Here is a 17601-nt window from a genome sequence, read left to right as displayed (position 1 = left end):
CAGACAGAGGGCAGGCACTCCACACTCCTCCCCGCTCCCCGAAGCCTCTCCTCCTCCCGAAGCCTCCCCTCCTCATTGGCTCACAGCCACACCACGTGACGCGTCGAAGCTAGGATTACAATTCTCTTGTATCCCCTAGCGGCTGACGCGTCACAGCGTGTAGTGAGCTGTGCAGCCAGGGGGGACTGGGACCGGCACGGGAGGATTCCCCTGCTGGTGGGGAAAGCCCGTGCAGCCGCCCGCGCCACGGGCGCAGCGGGTCCCAGCCCTAAGAGGTAAATTTGTCTGCAAAGAAAGAGTTTGTAATCGGATTAGAGAGATTAGGCAAACAACTCAACATGGAGCTACAAGATTATATCTCTCTGTTTGCTGGCACAAGCTTGATAAAGGGCATGTTGTAGCCCGAAATGCTGTACTGTACATTCCAGCTATTCAGAAAATAAATGAAGATTATGCAGTAACTCAGTTTACGTCCTGAATTGTTTCTATGGTATTGCTGGACATCTTGAATGGTTAATTGTAATCGGCTGATTACCTAGACATATATACTGTACTAGCTGAGAGACCCGTCGTTGCCCGTGAGTTAAATTTCCCGCTAGGAGGGGGGGGGGGACAGTGGACAGGAGGGGGGACAGTGGATGGGAGGGGGGGGACAGTGGATGGGAGGGGGGGGACAGTGGACGGGGGGGGGGGGCAGTGGACAGGAGGGGGGGGGAGGACAGTGGACAGGAGGGGGGGGGACAGTGGACAGGAGGGGGGGGGACAGTGGACGGGAGTGGGGGGGACAGTGGACGGGAGGGGGGGGACAGTAGGGGAAAGACAGTGGGCGGGAGGGGGGGGACAGTGGACGGGAGGGGGGGACAGTGGGACGGGAGGGGGGGGACAGTGGACGGTGAGGGGGGGGGACAGTGGACGGGGGACAGTGGACGGGGGGGGACATTGGATGGGAGGGGGGGGGACAGTGGGACGGGAGGGGGGGGGGGACAGTGGATGGGAGGGGGGGGACAGTGGGCGGGAGGGGGGGGGGACAGTGGATGGGAGGGGGGGACAGTGGGCAGGAGGGGGGGGACAGTGGGCGGGGAGGGGGGGACAGTGGGCGGAGGGGGGGGGACCAGTGGGCGGGAGGGGGGGACAGTGGGGGGGAGGGGGGGACAGTGGGGGGAGGGGGGGACAGTGGATGGGAGTGGGGGGGGACAGTGGATGGGAGGGAGGGACAGTAGGGGGGAAAGACAGTGGACGGGAGGGGGACAGTGGACGGGAGGGGGGGGGGGACAGTGGACGGGGAGGGGGGCAGTGGACGAGGAGGGGGGAGACAGTGGACTGGGAGGTGGGGGACAGTGGACGGGAGGGGGGGGACAGTGGACGGGAGGGAGGGGGACAGTGGATGGGAGGGGGGGACAGTGGCCGGGAGGGGGGGACAGTGGACGGAGGGGGGGGACAGTGGACGGGAGGGGGGGGGGGGGACAGTGGACGGGAGGAGGGTGGGGACAGTGGATCGGGAGGGGGGGGACAGTGGACGGGAGGGGGGGGACAGTGGACGGGAGGCGGGGGACAGTGGACCAGGGAGGGGGGGAGGACAGTGGACGGGAGGGGGGGGACAGTGGACGGGAGGGGGGACGTGTTTAATCTATGTTATGGTTCAGATACTAATTATAAACATTATTTTAGGATACATTACATCAGGTAATTTAAGATAAATATATATTACATGGTATCCCTTTTATATGGGATCACTCTCTATAAGAGCTCTCTGTCATTTCCCAGAAGCCTTTGCTCATCCCGTGGGAGTTATCTATTCTTCCAGAATCCTTTGCTTCCCAGAATCCCCTGCTCGCTCATGCCACACTGATTTCTTTTGGCGTATTCCCAGAATGCTCCGCTCACCTCTCCCCTTCTCAGAAGCCTTCCGCGCCATTAACCCCCTCGGTGCCTGTTTTCTGGTCTTGGCCCCGGCCTTTTCCTGCCTTTACCCAGACTCCTCTGCTTCGCCATCCTTAGCCTTTACCCGGCTCTCCCGGGCGGGTCCCTGCAGGTGACGGCGGCTCCACCCCCCCTCCTCCCTGCTCAGGGATGAGTCAATGACGCGGCAGGGCTGCTTGCCTGTTCCTTCACGTTGCCGGCCGGCAGCCAATCAGCTTGTAGCTACGCGCTGCCTGGGGCCGCTGACTGAAGGAGGAGGTAGAGGCCTGAGCTGTGTCAGACGGGAGGAGCGGCGCGGAGACCGAGACACACCGGGAGACAGGCTGAGGTACGGGAAACACGGGGGAGGCCTCGAGCAGTGTGTGCGCGGCCACCCGCAGCGGGAGGAGGAGCCGCTGTCACATACCGGGCTGAGGTGAGTGAGCGCCGGGGAGGGAGGTGAGTGTGATGGGGGGGGAGAGGACAGAGAGAGAGTGTGTGTGTGTGTGTGTGTGTGTGTGGCCGAGGGGAAGAGAATGGCAGTTGGGTGACGTCAGACCCACCAAATCTGATTGGCCAGAGGCTGAGGACCAATCAGCTTCACCGCAGGCTAGTACCAACCTTTCGATTTTATATATTAAGATGAGAGCGACTGGGGTAGTAGCATTGCAATGGCATTTAGTATAGATTTATACAGGAAGATTGTAGCTAACATTCATCTCTCTGTTCACAGGTGTACGGGGTTAACCATTTCCTTTGCAATTAACCTCTTCTGTGTCTGAAAATTTTACCAATAACAGCTGCTTAAGCGAAGCCCCGCCCCCGGCATCCTCTGACCTGCAACCAATCCCCTGATGACCGGCCGGCATTCTAAGCTCCGCCCCCGGCATCCTCCTTCATCCAATCCCATGCGGACCCAGCATTATCTACTCACACACACACTGGAGCTCTAGCCATAACACAGCACCTCCTCTACACTACACACACAAACTGCTGCTACACCCATAAACACTGCTGCTGACACTGACACACACACACAAACACACACACACAAACACACACACTGGAGCTCTATACACACACACAGCACCTCTACACAGATATACAACAGCACAACACACACAGCAGCTCTACACACACACACACTGGAGCTCTAGACACAATACAGCACCTCCTCTACACTCACAACACAGCACCTCTACACACACAACACAGCAGCTCTACTCACACACACACACACACACACACACACACACAAACTCTGCTGCTACACGCACATGCTACACCCATAAACACTGCTACTGACACGGACACACACACACACACACACACACACACACACACTGGAGCTCTATACACACACACAAACTGCTGTTACACATACAACAGCACAACACACACACACACACACACACACACACACACTGCAGCCACAATAAAAAAATGCAGCCACTTACTAAACTTTGCACTCTCCCCCCTAGCTCTACACACAACACAGCACCTCTACACGCACACACACACACAACACTGCACCTCTATACACAACACAGCACCTCCACACACACACACACACACACACACACACACACACACACACACACCAACTGCTGCTACACCCATAAACACTGCTGCTGACACTGACACACACACACACATACAGCACAGATATACAACAGCACAACACACACACACACACACACACAGCTACTGACACACAAACTGCAGTCACTTCTTTGCAGACACCTCCCCCCCCCCCCCCCAATTCAACTGAATCTGCTCAGAAAATCTGTCAGCTCGGAAGGGGGAGGAGTCAACCCGTGGCTGATACGTCCTAACCAATCCCCTGCCCTGTCTCAGAGCTGTTACTTCATTCTAACCAATCCCCTGCCCTGTCAGCTGTTCTGAAAGCTGATTGGCTGTAAATAAACAGATTGAAAACTGTACTTTGCAAGCTGCTAAAATTCCGGGCATTACTGATTGGATAATGCCCGAAATTTTAACCAATCAGTAATGGCCTGGAATATTTGGCACCCTGACAAGTTTTTCAGCCAATCAGCTTTCAGTTTTCATTCACATTAGACAGGGGAGGTGATTGGACAGAAGGCACCAGCTCCTCCCCCTCCCGGCCTACAGAGAGCTCTGCACAGGAGAGTGAGGGGAAAGGTTTGTGTGTTAGTTGTGTGTTTTGTGGGTGTAAAGGGGCCATCAGAGTGTTTTATTAGTGTGTGTCTTCTGTTGGTGTGTGTTTTATGGGTGTAGGGGGTGGGGGCAACAGAGTCTTGTTGGTGTGTGTATGCTGTGTGTGTGTTTTGTTGGTGTAGAGGGGGAGCTGCAGTGTTTGTGTCTTCAGTCTGTGTTTTGTGGGTGGAGGAGTGGTGAAGAGTGTTTTGTTGGTGTGTGTGTCTGCAGTGTGTTTACAGGGGGCTGCAGTGGGTGTAGGGAGGGGGCTGCTGGTGTGTGTTTTGTGGATGTAGAGGTGACAGAGTCTGTTTTGTTGATTTGAGTGTATCTCTGCAGTGTGTGTTTTGTGGGTGGAGGAGGGGAGCAGAGTGTTGTGTGTGTGTGTGTATGTATGTGTGTAGAGTGTGTTTCTGTGTTTTGTGAGTGTAGAGGGTGAAGGAGGGCTGCAGTGTGTTTTGTGGGTGTAGAGGAGGGGGTCTGCAGAGTGTGTTTGTGTATATAGAGGGGGGTTGCAGAAAGAGAGAACGAGTGTGTGTGCGTGTGTGTGTGTGTGTGTGTGTGTGTGTGTGTGTGTGTGTGTGTGTGTGTGTGTGTGTGTATAGAGGGGGCTGGGTGTATGTACAATTTCCTTTTAATAAACTTGCAGTAAAAGCATAAGAATGTAGGCAATCATGCTGATAAAAATCAATGACCATAAAAATGTATTTTTTTTTATGAATTAAAATTAAAATAAAAAATAAGCCTACATTTAGCCTATAATAGTAATAATCCCTAAGAACAGGGCATTATTTGCCAGTAATGCCCTGTTCTTCGGGGATTATTACTTGAGTATCTTTATGGGGCCTATTCAGGTAGCTTTGATAAGTGACTTAATTAACGCTTGTTAATTGCACTTTTCAAGCAATTTTGCGTTTTGAGGCTATTCAGAAAGCTTAAATAACATGCTAAAATCAAGTGTTAGCACTCTGGCTCTGACAAGCCGTGCTGTAGCTCAAACAATGCCAAAACTCGTAATTTTTGCCAGCAAATGCTATTCAGGTAGCTTCAATATGCACATCGCACCTTAACCCCGCATATTTTATTTCCGCCACCTAAAGGGTGGCGAGATCGGGGTTATGATGTGCATAGGAAGGAGTACTGTAGTGCCGACGATTATTCTAAAACAAACCTGGGTCAATCTCCAAAAAGACCCAGATACATGCTGGGTACATGCTGCAACATTTCACACATTTCTGCAGACAGACTAATGGCCCATCGGATTAACAGCGGGGTCCCTGGCAGTCCCATTCAAACTGAATGGGACTGCCAGGAACCCCTGCTGTGTTAATCTGATGGGCCATTAGCCTCTGCAGAAATGTCACTGAAATGTACCCTGCATGTAAAGTTTAAGGCAAGTTTTAGAATACTCGTTGGCTCGTCTGTATATCTTATTTTTACTGCATAGGATTGAAGCCGGGGGCTCCGGTCCTGACCCGCATTCCTTTCAGCTCCAGACACCCCCTGCTTCAATCGTATGTAATAAAAATTAAATTACAGCCCAGCTTCATTACCTTAGTGGCTAACGAACGTAATGAAGGGGTTAAATAGCAGTGTCCGGTTTGTCGGTCATACGAGGCGGTAGGTGAAGCTTGGAGTTTCCCCAGGGTGGGTAGGCCATCCTCATCCTCCTCTTCCGTGGCACCAACATTTACATTAAAATGGTACAGTAACAACTGGTCAGTAACTCCTTGTGTACATTAGCGGGTAGTAAACGCTTTGGTAATTAAGGGGTTACCCCCCCCCCCTTATATCCACCCTGGAGGCCTATCCACCCTCCCTGGGGGAAACTACCACCATCCTCTATCCCCATCACCACACACACAAATGGGCAAAGGCCTAGTAGCCAAATATGGCTAATAGCCTAAATAAAAAAAATACACAATTAAATAACACATTAGAATACATTACAAAAAAAACCACAAGCCAAGTAACCCATTCATTTTTACTGTCATTATTTATTCCCTCAACGGGGGGCATAGATAGCCACATTAGCAATCAATTGGTGTGACGGTGAGGGGGTACCCAGGCCATTAATAAAGGTATTTGGCCCGGCTGGGGGCTCCTGAACCATATTGGGAAAATACAGATTGTCAGCTCTGCAGCCCTGTAATGGCATTCAATAAACATGTATGTGTGTCCCCCACCAGGTATAAGGTGGCGAGAATCATGTTTTGTCTAGCTATGAAATGTATTACTGTAACAGTGTTTCCCTGTAACTACGCAAAGAAAAAATGGTTTTAAAACCCAGAAGCCCGCAGCACAGCGAACGGATTTTAGCTAGCTCCTGCTAGGAAGGGCCTAGCACGCTGAGATTTGCTGTGAGTGCTGGTCAGGTAAAATCATTCAAAATGTTAGAGCAAGATAGATGAGGTAGCAGAGCGCTCAAATGCCAGGTCAAATGATATAGTGCCAGAACCAACATCAAAGGAAATCCAAAGTCACAAATGTAAAATAGTGGTAATGCAGCTGACAATATGGGAACAGTCCTCCTGAAGACAGGTAGTGGGTGGTGCAAGATCACTCATGATCAATCTCATTGGTAGGTAACCCTGTAGCAATAATTACTCACATTCCTTGGTGTGGCGGGCTGTTCAACTTCCAATGCTGGAATGCAGAAGTAGAAGATGAAGAGGAGCGCACGAACCGGAGGGAGCAGGAAAGGACCCAAAATCAAAAATATATTAAAAAAGGTACTTTTTTGTGTCATGAGACCCATCCAACGCGTTTCGAACGTCACTGCGTTCTTTATCCTTGATAAAGAACGCGGTGACGTTTGAAACGCGTTGGATGGGTCTCATGACACAATAAAGTACCTTTTTTAAAAGGTTATAGCACAATTTTTATAAAGGTATATAAAAAATTGATGAATAAAAGTCCACAAGGTTTAGATTTTTATTAAAGTAATGGTCAGAGGAAGTCATTCAGTATGGCTAAAAATCCATTTGCATAGAAAGCAGAGGGAGTTACTCCACCCTCTAAGCTTCAAAGGACCAGTTTCAAAGGCAGTCCTGGATATGGAGGTGGTAACCATTTGTTAGCAAGGAAGAGAATTTCAAAGCCACCCTGGCATATGGCTGCTCTGCCCAGACTGAGCGGCACCGGTAGATTGGACGGGCCTCATATGCAATGCGGCCAAGGTGTAAAGTTGGCACATGCCCAGAGCAGACTGAGAGGCCCCTCTGCCAGGTTTGAAAGGAACTGGCAAGTCCGTGATAGGGTTAAGGAATTATTCCCACAGAGTAGATTGGCTGCATCGGTAAGGTATAGGCCTGTTTAGTGCATAAAAAACCCTGCAGTTCCATCTAAGTTCCATCATGTAACAAGATTCGTCATGCAGTGAAAGATCCATCCTGTAACCAGACTTAACAGCGTAACTAGTACGTGTATTTTTTTGTTGTAATTGTAAATCAAGCTGTGTATGTTCATTCTATAAATAAATGACAATTTATTTTATCTCTTGCTTTGCTCAATCAAAGGATCAGGGTATTAAGGTGTTAAAAGTGCTGGTCTCCCGTGACAAGGGGCACCCTAAAATCACAATTAAATAAAATAAATCTGTCGCTTACCCTTGCCGTAATGAAGGCTCATCCTCCTCATCTAACTGTAGCACCAACAACTTGACCCAGGAAGCAATGATCTTCAGCTTGAAGTACAGCATGATGCACAGAAGTCCACAATCCTCCTGTCAGGACCGCGTGCCCGGTCCCTACGTTCCTCCGCTCACCCACGCCTCCTTTCCATGGCGGTCCGCGCGGCCGCATCCTCCGTCGGCCCCCCTCCCGGCGATGCGTCGGCCCCGCCTTCTGGGGGCACGTGGCGGCTCCCGTATGTGCGTGCACCTCAGCGCGTCGCACTCCCGTCGCGCACGGCGCGCATGCGCGCCTCTTAAAGAGAAACACCTACAAGAATGCCTGGACTAATCTCAGGGTGGCTACACCTGAGTTTTACCCTGCCTCAGCCTATCACAGGTCTACCTATATCTGAGCCACTCCTCCCTGTTCTCCCTGATTGGTTCCCTTCGGTATATATGCTTTAGTCACCCTCTGGTCGTTGCTGAGTATAGACCTTTCTATGCACCATGCTCACTTGCAGCCTGAGTACCTGTCTACGTTTATTCCGAATTCCAGTTGTGACCCTGCTTGTACCTGACTAGTCTCTTCTTGTTTCCCTGGACCACAGCTTACGGACAACAACTATTCAACGCTCTCCAATCCTCGACCACGGTTTACGAATCTCGACCATTCTACGCTCTTCAACCCTGGATCATAGGCAAGTACCCGCTACCCTCTCCACACTCCAACCCTGACCCGGCTACGTTCACGACCCTGCAATCCGGACTCACCCCCGTTGCTTAGGGCGATGGTTATATATCTTCCCCACCTCAGCTCCGCCGTTCAGTCCAGGTTGCAGTGAGCATCCGTGACACCTCCGTTGCTTGAAGAGTAGTTGAGTAAATTACGTGTACCTGTACCTCCCAAATGTATCTCCAATATGAAGCAGACCCACAGAGCTAAGGTAGGAGTATATGACCACTGACCAGAGCCAGGGTACAGAGTCCTATTAGAGTAAATTGTAGTAAGGATGTAGGCAGAGATTAAGGCAGGTGGCAGAGATGCAAGGTCGGGGTCACAGGCTGGGTTCGGCAACAGGGCTAGTATACAGGAACAAGAACTGACAGGGTCCAGGAACACATGGAATAAAACACCATGCTTGGGCCGGGGCTAGGAGTAGCTGGCTGATATTTAAAGCACTGGAACAGGTGCAGCCAATTACTAACTCCAGGAAGAGATTTGCCAGGATCAAAGATGGTTGCAATGGCCATTGTAAAGGCGAGTTCCTGCAAAACCCAGGACTGGAACCCTTACACCAAGATTCAGAAACTCAGAGAGAGCATGGCGAATTGACTAAGGGAAAAATAATTCCTTTGCGCAATGTATATTTCAAAGTTGTGTTGGTTTGTTCAAATCTCTTTGCAGCTTCCTTCTCTGTGCAAGTGCTCGGCCAAGGGTGTCCAGAAAGAGGAGTGTTACGCCGGTGCTGCCTGCAGACCAGACCCGTCCCCTGTGCCAAAGGGGGAAGTAGGGATACACGCACCCGCAGCAAAGGGAGCGAGTTCGGAGTGTGATGTTAAGCGTTGCCAGGCCAGATATAAGTAACGGAGACCATACTTGCTGGTACCAGGTATAGGAGTAGAATAGTGATTGCCTTGCTGAGATCAGGGGGTGGAGAGATGAGGAAGGTTGAAGTCAAAGCCGTGATCGTGGGATGCCAGAGAATACGTAGTCCAAGGAGAGCCGAAGTCGAGAGCCAAAGGGGGTAGTCGTACGAGCTGTGTCAAAACCTGTAGTAACCGAGAGTACACCAAACACTTCCATACAGAGACTATGTCGAGCGATGAGTGAGGGCTCAGAGATGCTAGATAAGGCTGGGCTGACCAATCAGGGATGGAGGCGGGTCAGGAGGACTGCAGGGAGCCTCTCTGGATAGGTGTGGCTGATACAACCCAGATGAGCACTGGTAGTACTCTGATTACACCCGTGCGGTGTACGGGGGCGGAGCCTCATAACAGGAGTGGAAGTAGAAGAGTGGATGCTGGGCGTGGGCTCTGTAAGCTGCGTGTGCACGCGACCAGCGTTGGAAGAGGACACATGTGTGCGTGCGGGACGGAGGACCCGCGCCTGCCACTGAGAAGGAGGAGGAGCGGTGGGGCCGCCGAGGGGAGGGGCCCTGCGGCGACGGAGGAGCTGACGGCCCGTGGAGGCAGGTAAGCGGAGGTTGCGCCATGCGCCCTGAGTCTCCCTAATGTTAGTCTGTGTGTTGCACGGACGGCGCTGAGAAATTAGATTCCTAACAAGGAGGTCTTCAAAGGAAAAGAACGAGAAAGGAGCACACCAAAGATGAATGAAAATAGATAGATCTTTAATAAAAGTAAGTATACATCACTTACGTATGACAAAATAATTGGCACATCGGGTGAGGCATCAGTGCAGTAACACTCCTTCATTGGATGTAATGCAGCAAGGAGCCATGGAGGGGCTCTCCAGAATACTCACAGAGTGTAGTTCTGAAGCAGTCAACACACAGAAGTCCTTGTGGTATCGTGATAGCTAATAAAATTACCAAAAGGAATCAGGTTTTTGGGGGTGCTTAACGACAATTACATGACCCAAATTATTGAGGAACCAACCAGGAGAGGGGCAATACTCATTTGGTAATATCAAACAATGTACTGCTGCGGCCGAGTTTATTTGAGCATTTGCCCGTTCTCGGCCGCAGCAGTAACCTGGCGCGCGCCGGAGGGTGCCGGGCGCGCGCCGAAGCAGCGGAAGAGCGCCCTCCGATCGGGGCGCTCTCCCTCCCGCTGCCGGGTCCCCCGGAACCCCCTGCCGCCGTCCCCCACATCGCGGGACACCAGGGCTCCCTCGGGGAGCCCTGGACGAGCGTGCAGGGGGCGCTGACACCCGATGACGCGTGACCGCGCATCGGTGACGCACGGCACGCCGAGGGAGTGGGGCTAGCAAGCCGGGGCATCCCCCGGCTTGCGGAACTAGCCCTGCTCGGATTAAACGTGTCGGTAGTGTAGAAGTAATAGCAAATATTCAAGTCCGAGAATATTTGGTTAACAGTGTGTAAGGAATCGGGGAACCCGTCCTTTGCGATGTTTTTCCTCCTTACCTAGTGTTGCTGCTGCCTCTGCTCCACTCTGTGCTCATGTGCGCAACCCCACTCTAATTAGAGCGTGCGCGCACCCGCAGCTCTTCAGCCCCTGCCACAAAGCTTGGCTCTGCCACCCGGACACACCGCGCTGCTCTCACGCGCGGCGCACGCACGTGACGATGTGCAACGATCCCCAGCTGCGTGTCAAGCATCATTAGTGCCTCTTGTCTCTTGCAGCCTATCCCCGCTTCCTCTGACAGATTGGACTGATAAAAGACCTACACAATGGGAGTTATCTTCTAAGAAACTTTCTGTGTCCTCGGTTCAAGTTCTCGCTGGTCTAGAAACCATCAATCCTGTCAAAACTTTTCTCCCTGAAATTTATGCCGACTTCATTGATGTCTTCCTAAAGTCCATCCTTCCTAAAGCTAGATCTTACCCATTGTCCCTTCCTGAGACTAAGGCGATGTCCGAATATATTCAAGAGAATTTAAAGAAAGGCTTTATTAGAAATTCCACTTCTCCAGCTCGTTTCTTTTTTGTTAAGAAGGATGGGTCGCTTCACCCGTGCATAGATTACAGAGGTCTTAACAAGATCACCCTGAAAAATCGCTATCCTTTGCCCCTTATCTCAGAACTTTTTGACTGTTTGCAAGGCGTTACCATTTTCTCTAAGCTTGATCTTCGTGGGGCTTACAGCCTCATACGCATATGACAAGGGGATGAGTGGAAGACTGCCTTTAATACACGCAACGGCCATTACGAATATTTGGTTATGCCTTTCGGACTTTGTAATGCACCAGCGATTTTCCAGGCGTTTGTAAATGAGATTTTCCGTGATGTCCTTAACTAATTTTTCCTCGTGTGCTCGATGACATTGTCATTTTTTCTAAGTCCTTATCAGAACACATCCAGCATACGAAGTTAGTACTCTCTCGCCTCCGTGAGAATCATCACTATGCCAAGATGGAAAAGTGTCTATTTCATCAAATCTCTACCTCCTTTCTGGGCTACATTATTTCTGATCAAGAGTTCGCTATGGATCCCGATAAACTTTAAGCCGTTCTTGAATGGCCCCAGCCCACTTTTCTCAAGTCGATTCAGTGGTTCCTTGTCTTCGCTAATTATTACCGTAAATGAATCCGTAATTTCTCTGCCACTGTGGCTCCTATCACTGCCCTGACTAAGAAGGGCGCGGATCCTTCCTCCTGGCCCCCGGAAGCATGCCAGGCCTTCGAGTCTCTCAAGAGGGAGTTCGTTTCCACCCCCATCTTGCATCATCCAGACCCTACTCTCCCTTTCACTTAAGAGGTAGACGCCTCCGATATCAGAGCACTAGCCATACTCTCACAAAGCCAATCTCCTCAGGACAAATTACATCCCTGTGGGTTCTTAAAGAAATTCTCCTCCACAGAGCAAAATTCCGATGTTGGGAACAGAGAACGGTTAGCCATCAAACTTGCGCTACAAGAATGGAGACATCTCCTGGAACCCCATTTCAATCCTCACGGAACATAAAAACTTATTGTATATCGAAGGCGCTAACCGCTTTGGCTCACGTCAGGCCGGCTGGGCTCTCTTTTTCTCAAGGTTCAATTATATTATTTCTTCCATTCCCGGTACTAAGAATCTGAAGGCCGATGCCTTATCCCGCCAATTCATCAGTGAAGACAAGTCCAAAGATGTCCCAGAAAGCATTCTTCCTCCTAAGTATATCCTCTCGGCAAACTCTTTTAACGTGCTGGACCAGATATTGGAGTCTCAAACACTTGTATGTGTATGAGGAGAGGGCGGTATGTGTATGAGGAGAGGGTGGTATGTGTATGAAGAGAGGGCGGTATGTGTATGAAGAGAGGGCGGTATTATGTATATGAGGAGAGGGCGGTATTACGCTGCGAACCCGCTGCGGCTGGCGGGGCGCTCGGCCGCGAACCACCAGACCCTTGCCTGAATGGTCCCTGCCCCCGCTGCCTCCTTCCGGCAGGGCTGACTACGTACTGTGACGCGTCAGCCGGCCGATGCTGCAAGAATCTAGAGATTTTCGGCGCTGACGCGTCACGTGGTACGCGAGTCAGCCAATGGGGAGTAGGGGAGGGAAGGAGCTAGATGGGAGGCACCTTGAGCGGGGAGCAGGGAAGGAGCTGCGGGTGTGTGAGTATATACAGGCATACCCCGCATTAACATATCCAATGGGACCGGAGCATGTATGTAAAGCGAAAATGTACTTAAAGTGAAGCACTCCCTTTTTCCACTTATCGATGCATGTACTGTACTGCAATCGTCATATACGTGCATAACTGATGTAAATAACGCATTTGTAACAGGCTCTATAGTCTCCCTGCTTGTGCACAGCTTCGGTACAGGTAGGGAGCCGGTATTGCTGTTCAGGACGTGCTGACAGGCGCATGCGTGAACTGCAGTTTGCCTATTGGGCGACATGTACTTACTCGCGAGTGTACTTAAAGTGAGTGTCCTTAAAGCAGGGTATGCCTGTATGTGTGTATGTATGTATGTGTGTGTGTATGTGTATGTGTGTATGTGTATGCCCCCCTCCCGCTCCGGCGGCCTTAGCTTTATGTGTATGAGGAGAGGGCGGTATTATGTGTATGAAGAGAGGGCGGTATTATGTGTATTGAGGAGACGGCGGTATTATGTGTATGAGAGGGTGGTATTATGTGTATTGAGGAGAGGACGATATTATGTGTATGAGGAGAGGTTAGTATTATGTGTATTGAAAGGAGGGTGGTATTATGTGTATTGAGCAGAGGGCGGTATTATGTGTATGAGGGGAGGGTGGTATTCTGTGTATTGAGGAGAGGGCGATATTGTGTGTATGAGGAGAGGGCGGTATTATGTGTATTGCGGAGAGGGTGGTATTATGTGTATGAGGAGAGGGCGGTATTACTGTATGTGTATGTAACATGGTCTGTATCTTTTGGCCTATCTCTCCTCCCTGTCATGTAACTCCTAGTAGTCTGGGCAGTGACAGGTTAATCTGTGGGCTTTTTGACCCCCCCACCTGCTCCCTTTTGAGTGACTGAAGGGGGTGGTGACTCATCTCCTGGTAACAGCCTATCTGGTATAGGTACAGACTTTGAGCCTGCCCCTTCTGGTTCCACTCTGAAGGAAAGGGCCAAAAGTTAGTGAGTTAGTCTGTGTTCACCCTTTGTAAGAGGTGGATGTGAGTTCCCTTATCTCCCCTCCTGGGAGTGTGAGAGGACAGTCAGGCTGCAAGGCTCCAGACTTCCAGAAGCCTGGAATCTTCTGAGACCCTGTAACCGCTGTGGTAACATCTATGCAGTGATGCAATAAAGTCCCCTGTTCTATTACAGTATATATACCTGCCAGGATTTAGTCAGTGAGGAGGTGTATGGGAGAGTGCTTCAGGAGGAGACTGTCTCTGGTATTCCCAGAACCCATTGAAGATGGAGTCGCTGATACCGGACCAGATGACATCACAAACCTATCCTGATCTCTACTCCATCGCAGATCCCCTCAGCTCTCCTGAACCAACAGGTAAGCCTCCTCACCACACAGAGACAGTAACTAGCAGTGTATCTCCCAGAGGGGGGGAGGGGGGATACATGTGTTACATGTACAGTGGCGGCCAGCATAAAGCTAATGCAGCTGCCTCCGCGGGTAATTTAAAACCCCGTTCAAACGCAGGCTTTTTTTTATTTTGGCGCCGCAGGCGCTTCCATTGTTCAGCGCATTAGCGCTGAATGGAGAAACGGCCGCTCGCTGCCAATTCCGGCACAAAATTTGAAAAGGCAGGGAGAAATGCGGGCAAGCTTTAGATTAAGCTTGGCCACAGCAGTATTTAGGGGAGGACGGTATTATGTGTATTGAGGAAAGGGCGAGACATAACATTTAAGGGCGGCAAAAAAGTATGGTCCTAAGGGAGGCAAAATTGTAAATCCACCACTGCTCCTCACACTCATTCCTTCCCCCCTACCCCTACACACACAATCCCCCCCTCAAAATATATACAAAACCCCCCAAAATACTAAACTGCCGCGCAAATTACATACCAAACTCCCCCCTCCACCCCAAATACATACCAACCCCCCTAATATATACTAAACTTCCCCCCCAATACATACCAAACTCCCCCCCAATACATACAAAACTCCCCCCAACCCCCCAAATATATACCAACACCCCCACCCCCCAAATACATACCAACAGCACCACCCCCTCCTACATACCAAACTCCCTACCAACCCCTAAATACATACCAACCCCCCCCCCAAATACATACCAAACTCCCCCCCCAATACATACCAACAGCACCACCCCCTCCTACATACCAAACTCCCTTCCACCCCCTAAATTCATACCAATCCCCCCACCACCCAAATACATACCAACCCTATAAATACCAAGCCCCTAACCCCCCAAATACATACCAAACTACCTCTTCCCCATTGCATACCAACCTCCCCCCACACCTCCCAAATACATACCAACCTCCCAAATACATACCAACCTCCCCACCCCCAACCCACCAAATACAGTACATTAAAAAAACACCCCCATATACTGTACATAACACCCCCACATCCCAAATACATATAAATCCCCACCCCCAAATTACATATATAAAAAAAACACCCCCAAATACATATGTAGCCGAGTCCCCCTTCTTACCTCCGGTGCGGGGGCAGGGGGTGGTGTGGGGGGGTGGGAGAGCTTCCTGGCTGATCGGAGGTCTGCCAGATCTCTGCACCTACCGGGAGTGTGGGGCGGCCATTTTGGGCATCGCGCATGTGCAGAAATGCGAGAGGCGCATGCGCAGTGTAAGAAGTGCAGTGGCCATCTTAGGTAGCTTCGCAGACGCAGCGCAGGACTACATGTCCCAGGATCCTCTGGGGCAAATACCACATGGGGCAGTCTGAGCCAATAGGGTTCGAGCAGCAGGAAAAACAGTATACCCTCTGCAGGCTGAGAGCCCGCGAGTCAGTCCTGACGGAGGAGGCAACGGAGTAGGTATTGTCCAGGGAGCAGTGCTTCCCTGGGCTAGACCTAGTTCTTGCCCCTAGGCCCCAGCTGGGCCCTGAGCCATTGTAGAAGAGTGTGTTGCGAAGGCCCCAGATAGGGACTCTTCCCCTTAATGTTAGTAGTGTTATTGCACTGGTGACCAGACGGCCACGCGGTGCCCTGCGGTCTGGGACGAGGCCACAGGCCACATAGACATTTAGGTGAGACACTCAAGCTGGAGCTCGCCCACGAGGCAGATCAGGATCCTAAGCAGTGAGTGGATTGATGTCGGATGCCCCGCTGCGCTGGACCTGACTGATCCTTATTCCACTAGCGGTACCTGGGTACAGGAGTGCCCAGGAAGGTATACATGTACATGCACCAACAGTTCACATAAGTAGCGCTACCTCACACTTGGGTGGGACTGAGGTGGAAGGACACCAGGGTTATTGGTGCCCCCGCACCCTCAGTACTTTGGGGGAATCGCCAAGTGTTGGGACATTGAGTGTACACTGGGTACCTGGTATGAGGATCGGCCGTATGCTCCACCGCTGTGACGTGCCCATGACACTACTGGTGACGCCCCTCACGCTGACAGGATCATGCGTAAGCGCCGTGCTACTGTTGTTAGGCAAAGCAATCCAACAAGGAATTAACACTGACAGCAGGATGCCTTCTCATCTCCTTCACCTGTGGTGCTTACTTCACCCCCTGACGATCATCACAGGCAACCTTTTGTCTTTCAGCTGATTGGTTTACAGCCCTTTATATGCTCACAGATCCCTGCTTCAAATTGCCTGAGCATACTGTAGTAGTTCTTACCTGAGATGAAGTGCTACCCACAAGCACCCAGCCTGCCTTGTCCTGTTTTGCGTTGTGCATTCTGCCAAACCTGTCTTGCTTCTTAGCAACCTCGACCTCGGCTTGTACCTGGCCCCCCGCCTTCTCCTATCCTCGACCTTGGCTTGTAGCTGGACTCCCACTATCTCTAGTCCTGGACCCCGGCTACGTACTACGACCATTCTACCTCTCCAACCCTAGACCACGGCGAGTATCATTACTATTCTACTTCTCCTACCTTGACCCGGCCACCATTCTACGAATCTGCACACCGGACGCAGTCTCGCGGCTGCAGGTTGGTGCATACTCAAATCCCAACCTCAGCCTCGCAGTTCTGTCCTGTTTGGGGTGAGCACCCGTTACACCGGTGTACTGTTATTATGTGTTCATTATATGTTAGAGTGTGTACAGTAAAGATTAGTTATATACCTTGTTTGTGTATCATTCATTACTGTGATTGGTTCCTGTAAGGCAAGCATGTCAAACTCGTGGCCCGCGGGCCACATGCGGCCCACAACAAACATATTTGCGGCCCAGCCCAGTGGTCCCCAATCTGTGCGACGCGGCGCCCTTGTGCGCCATGGTTTGCCTAGAGGGACGCCGCGATTATCACTCCCCACCATTCCTCCGCTTATCCCTTCCCATTATTCCTCCTTCATGCCGGCCGGGCCGCAGGGGATTGGCTGCAGGCAGAGAGGAAGCCGGGGCGGGGCTTCTGCTTTGTGCAGAGCACACGGTGAGTGTGTGTGTCTGCCTTCCTGCTCCTGGCTTCTCTGTCTGCTGGTGGCTGCGCGGTGTCCCGTCCCCTTCTGCCCCGGGTGATAGGAGAAGGTAGGGAGGTTGGGGGGGAGGGAGTTAGTTGTAATATTGCCTGTCCTGCATGGATTGCATGCCTTTCCTCCCCCCCCCAGTCACTCACATCGGTCGCTGCCTCTGCTCTCCACTGCTCTCGTGTCTGTGTGTGTGTTTGTATCTGTGTGTGTGTGTGTTTGTATCTGTGTGTGT

At 51.3% G+C, this 17601-nt stretch overlaps 1 protein-coding gene across 1 annotated transcript in view; it reads left to right on the top strand.

Annotated features, from left to right (window-relative positions):
- The first annotated feature begins 3981 nt into the window (after positions 1-3981).
- LOC142462944 (membrane-associated guanylate kinase, WW and PDZ domain-containing protein 1-like) overlaps positions 3982-17601 on the top strand; it is a 118508-nt gene continuing 104888 nt past the window's right edge. The window contains exons 1-2 of the mRNA XM_075565163.1: positions 3982-4062; positions 14109-14292. Of these exons, the coding sequence (XP_075421278.1) occupies positions 14202-14292 (91 nt within the window). The 5' untranslated portion in view covers positions 3982-4062; positions 14109-14201. The remainder of the gene's footprint in view (positions 4063-14108; positions 14293-17601) is intronic.

This window comes from Ascaphus truei, chromosome 11 (genome assembly GCF_040206685.1).
Source record: "Ascaphus truei isolate aAscTru1 chromosome 11, aAscTru1.hap1, whole genome shotgun sequence".
Lineage (NCBI taxonomy): Eukaryota > Metazoa > Chordata > Amphibia > Anura > Ascaphidae > Ascaphus > Ascaphus truei.
This window is presented reverse-complemented; position numbering and strand designations above follow the sequence as displayed.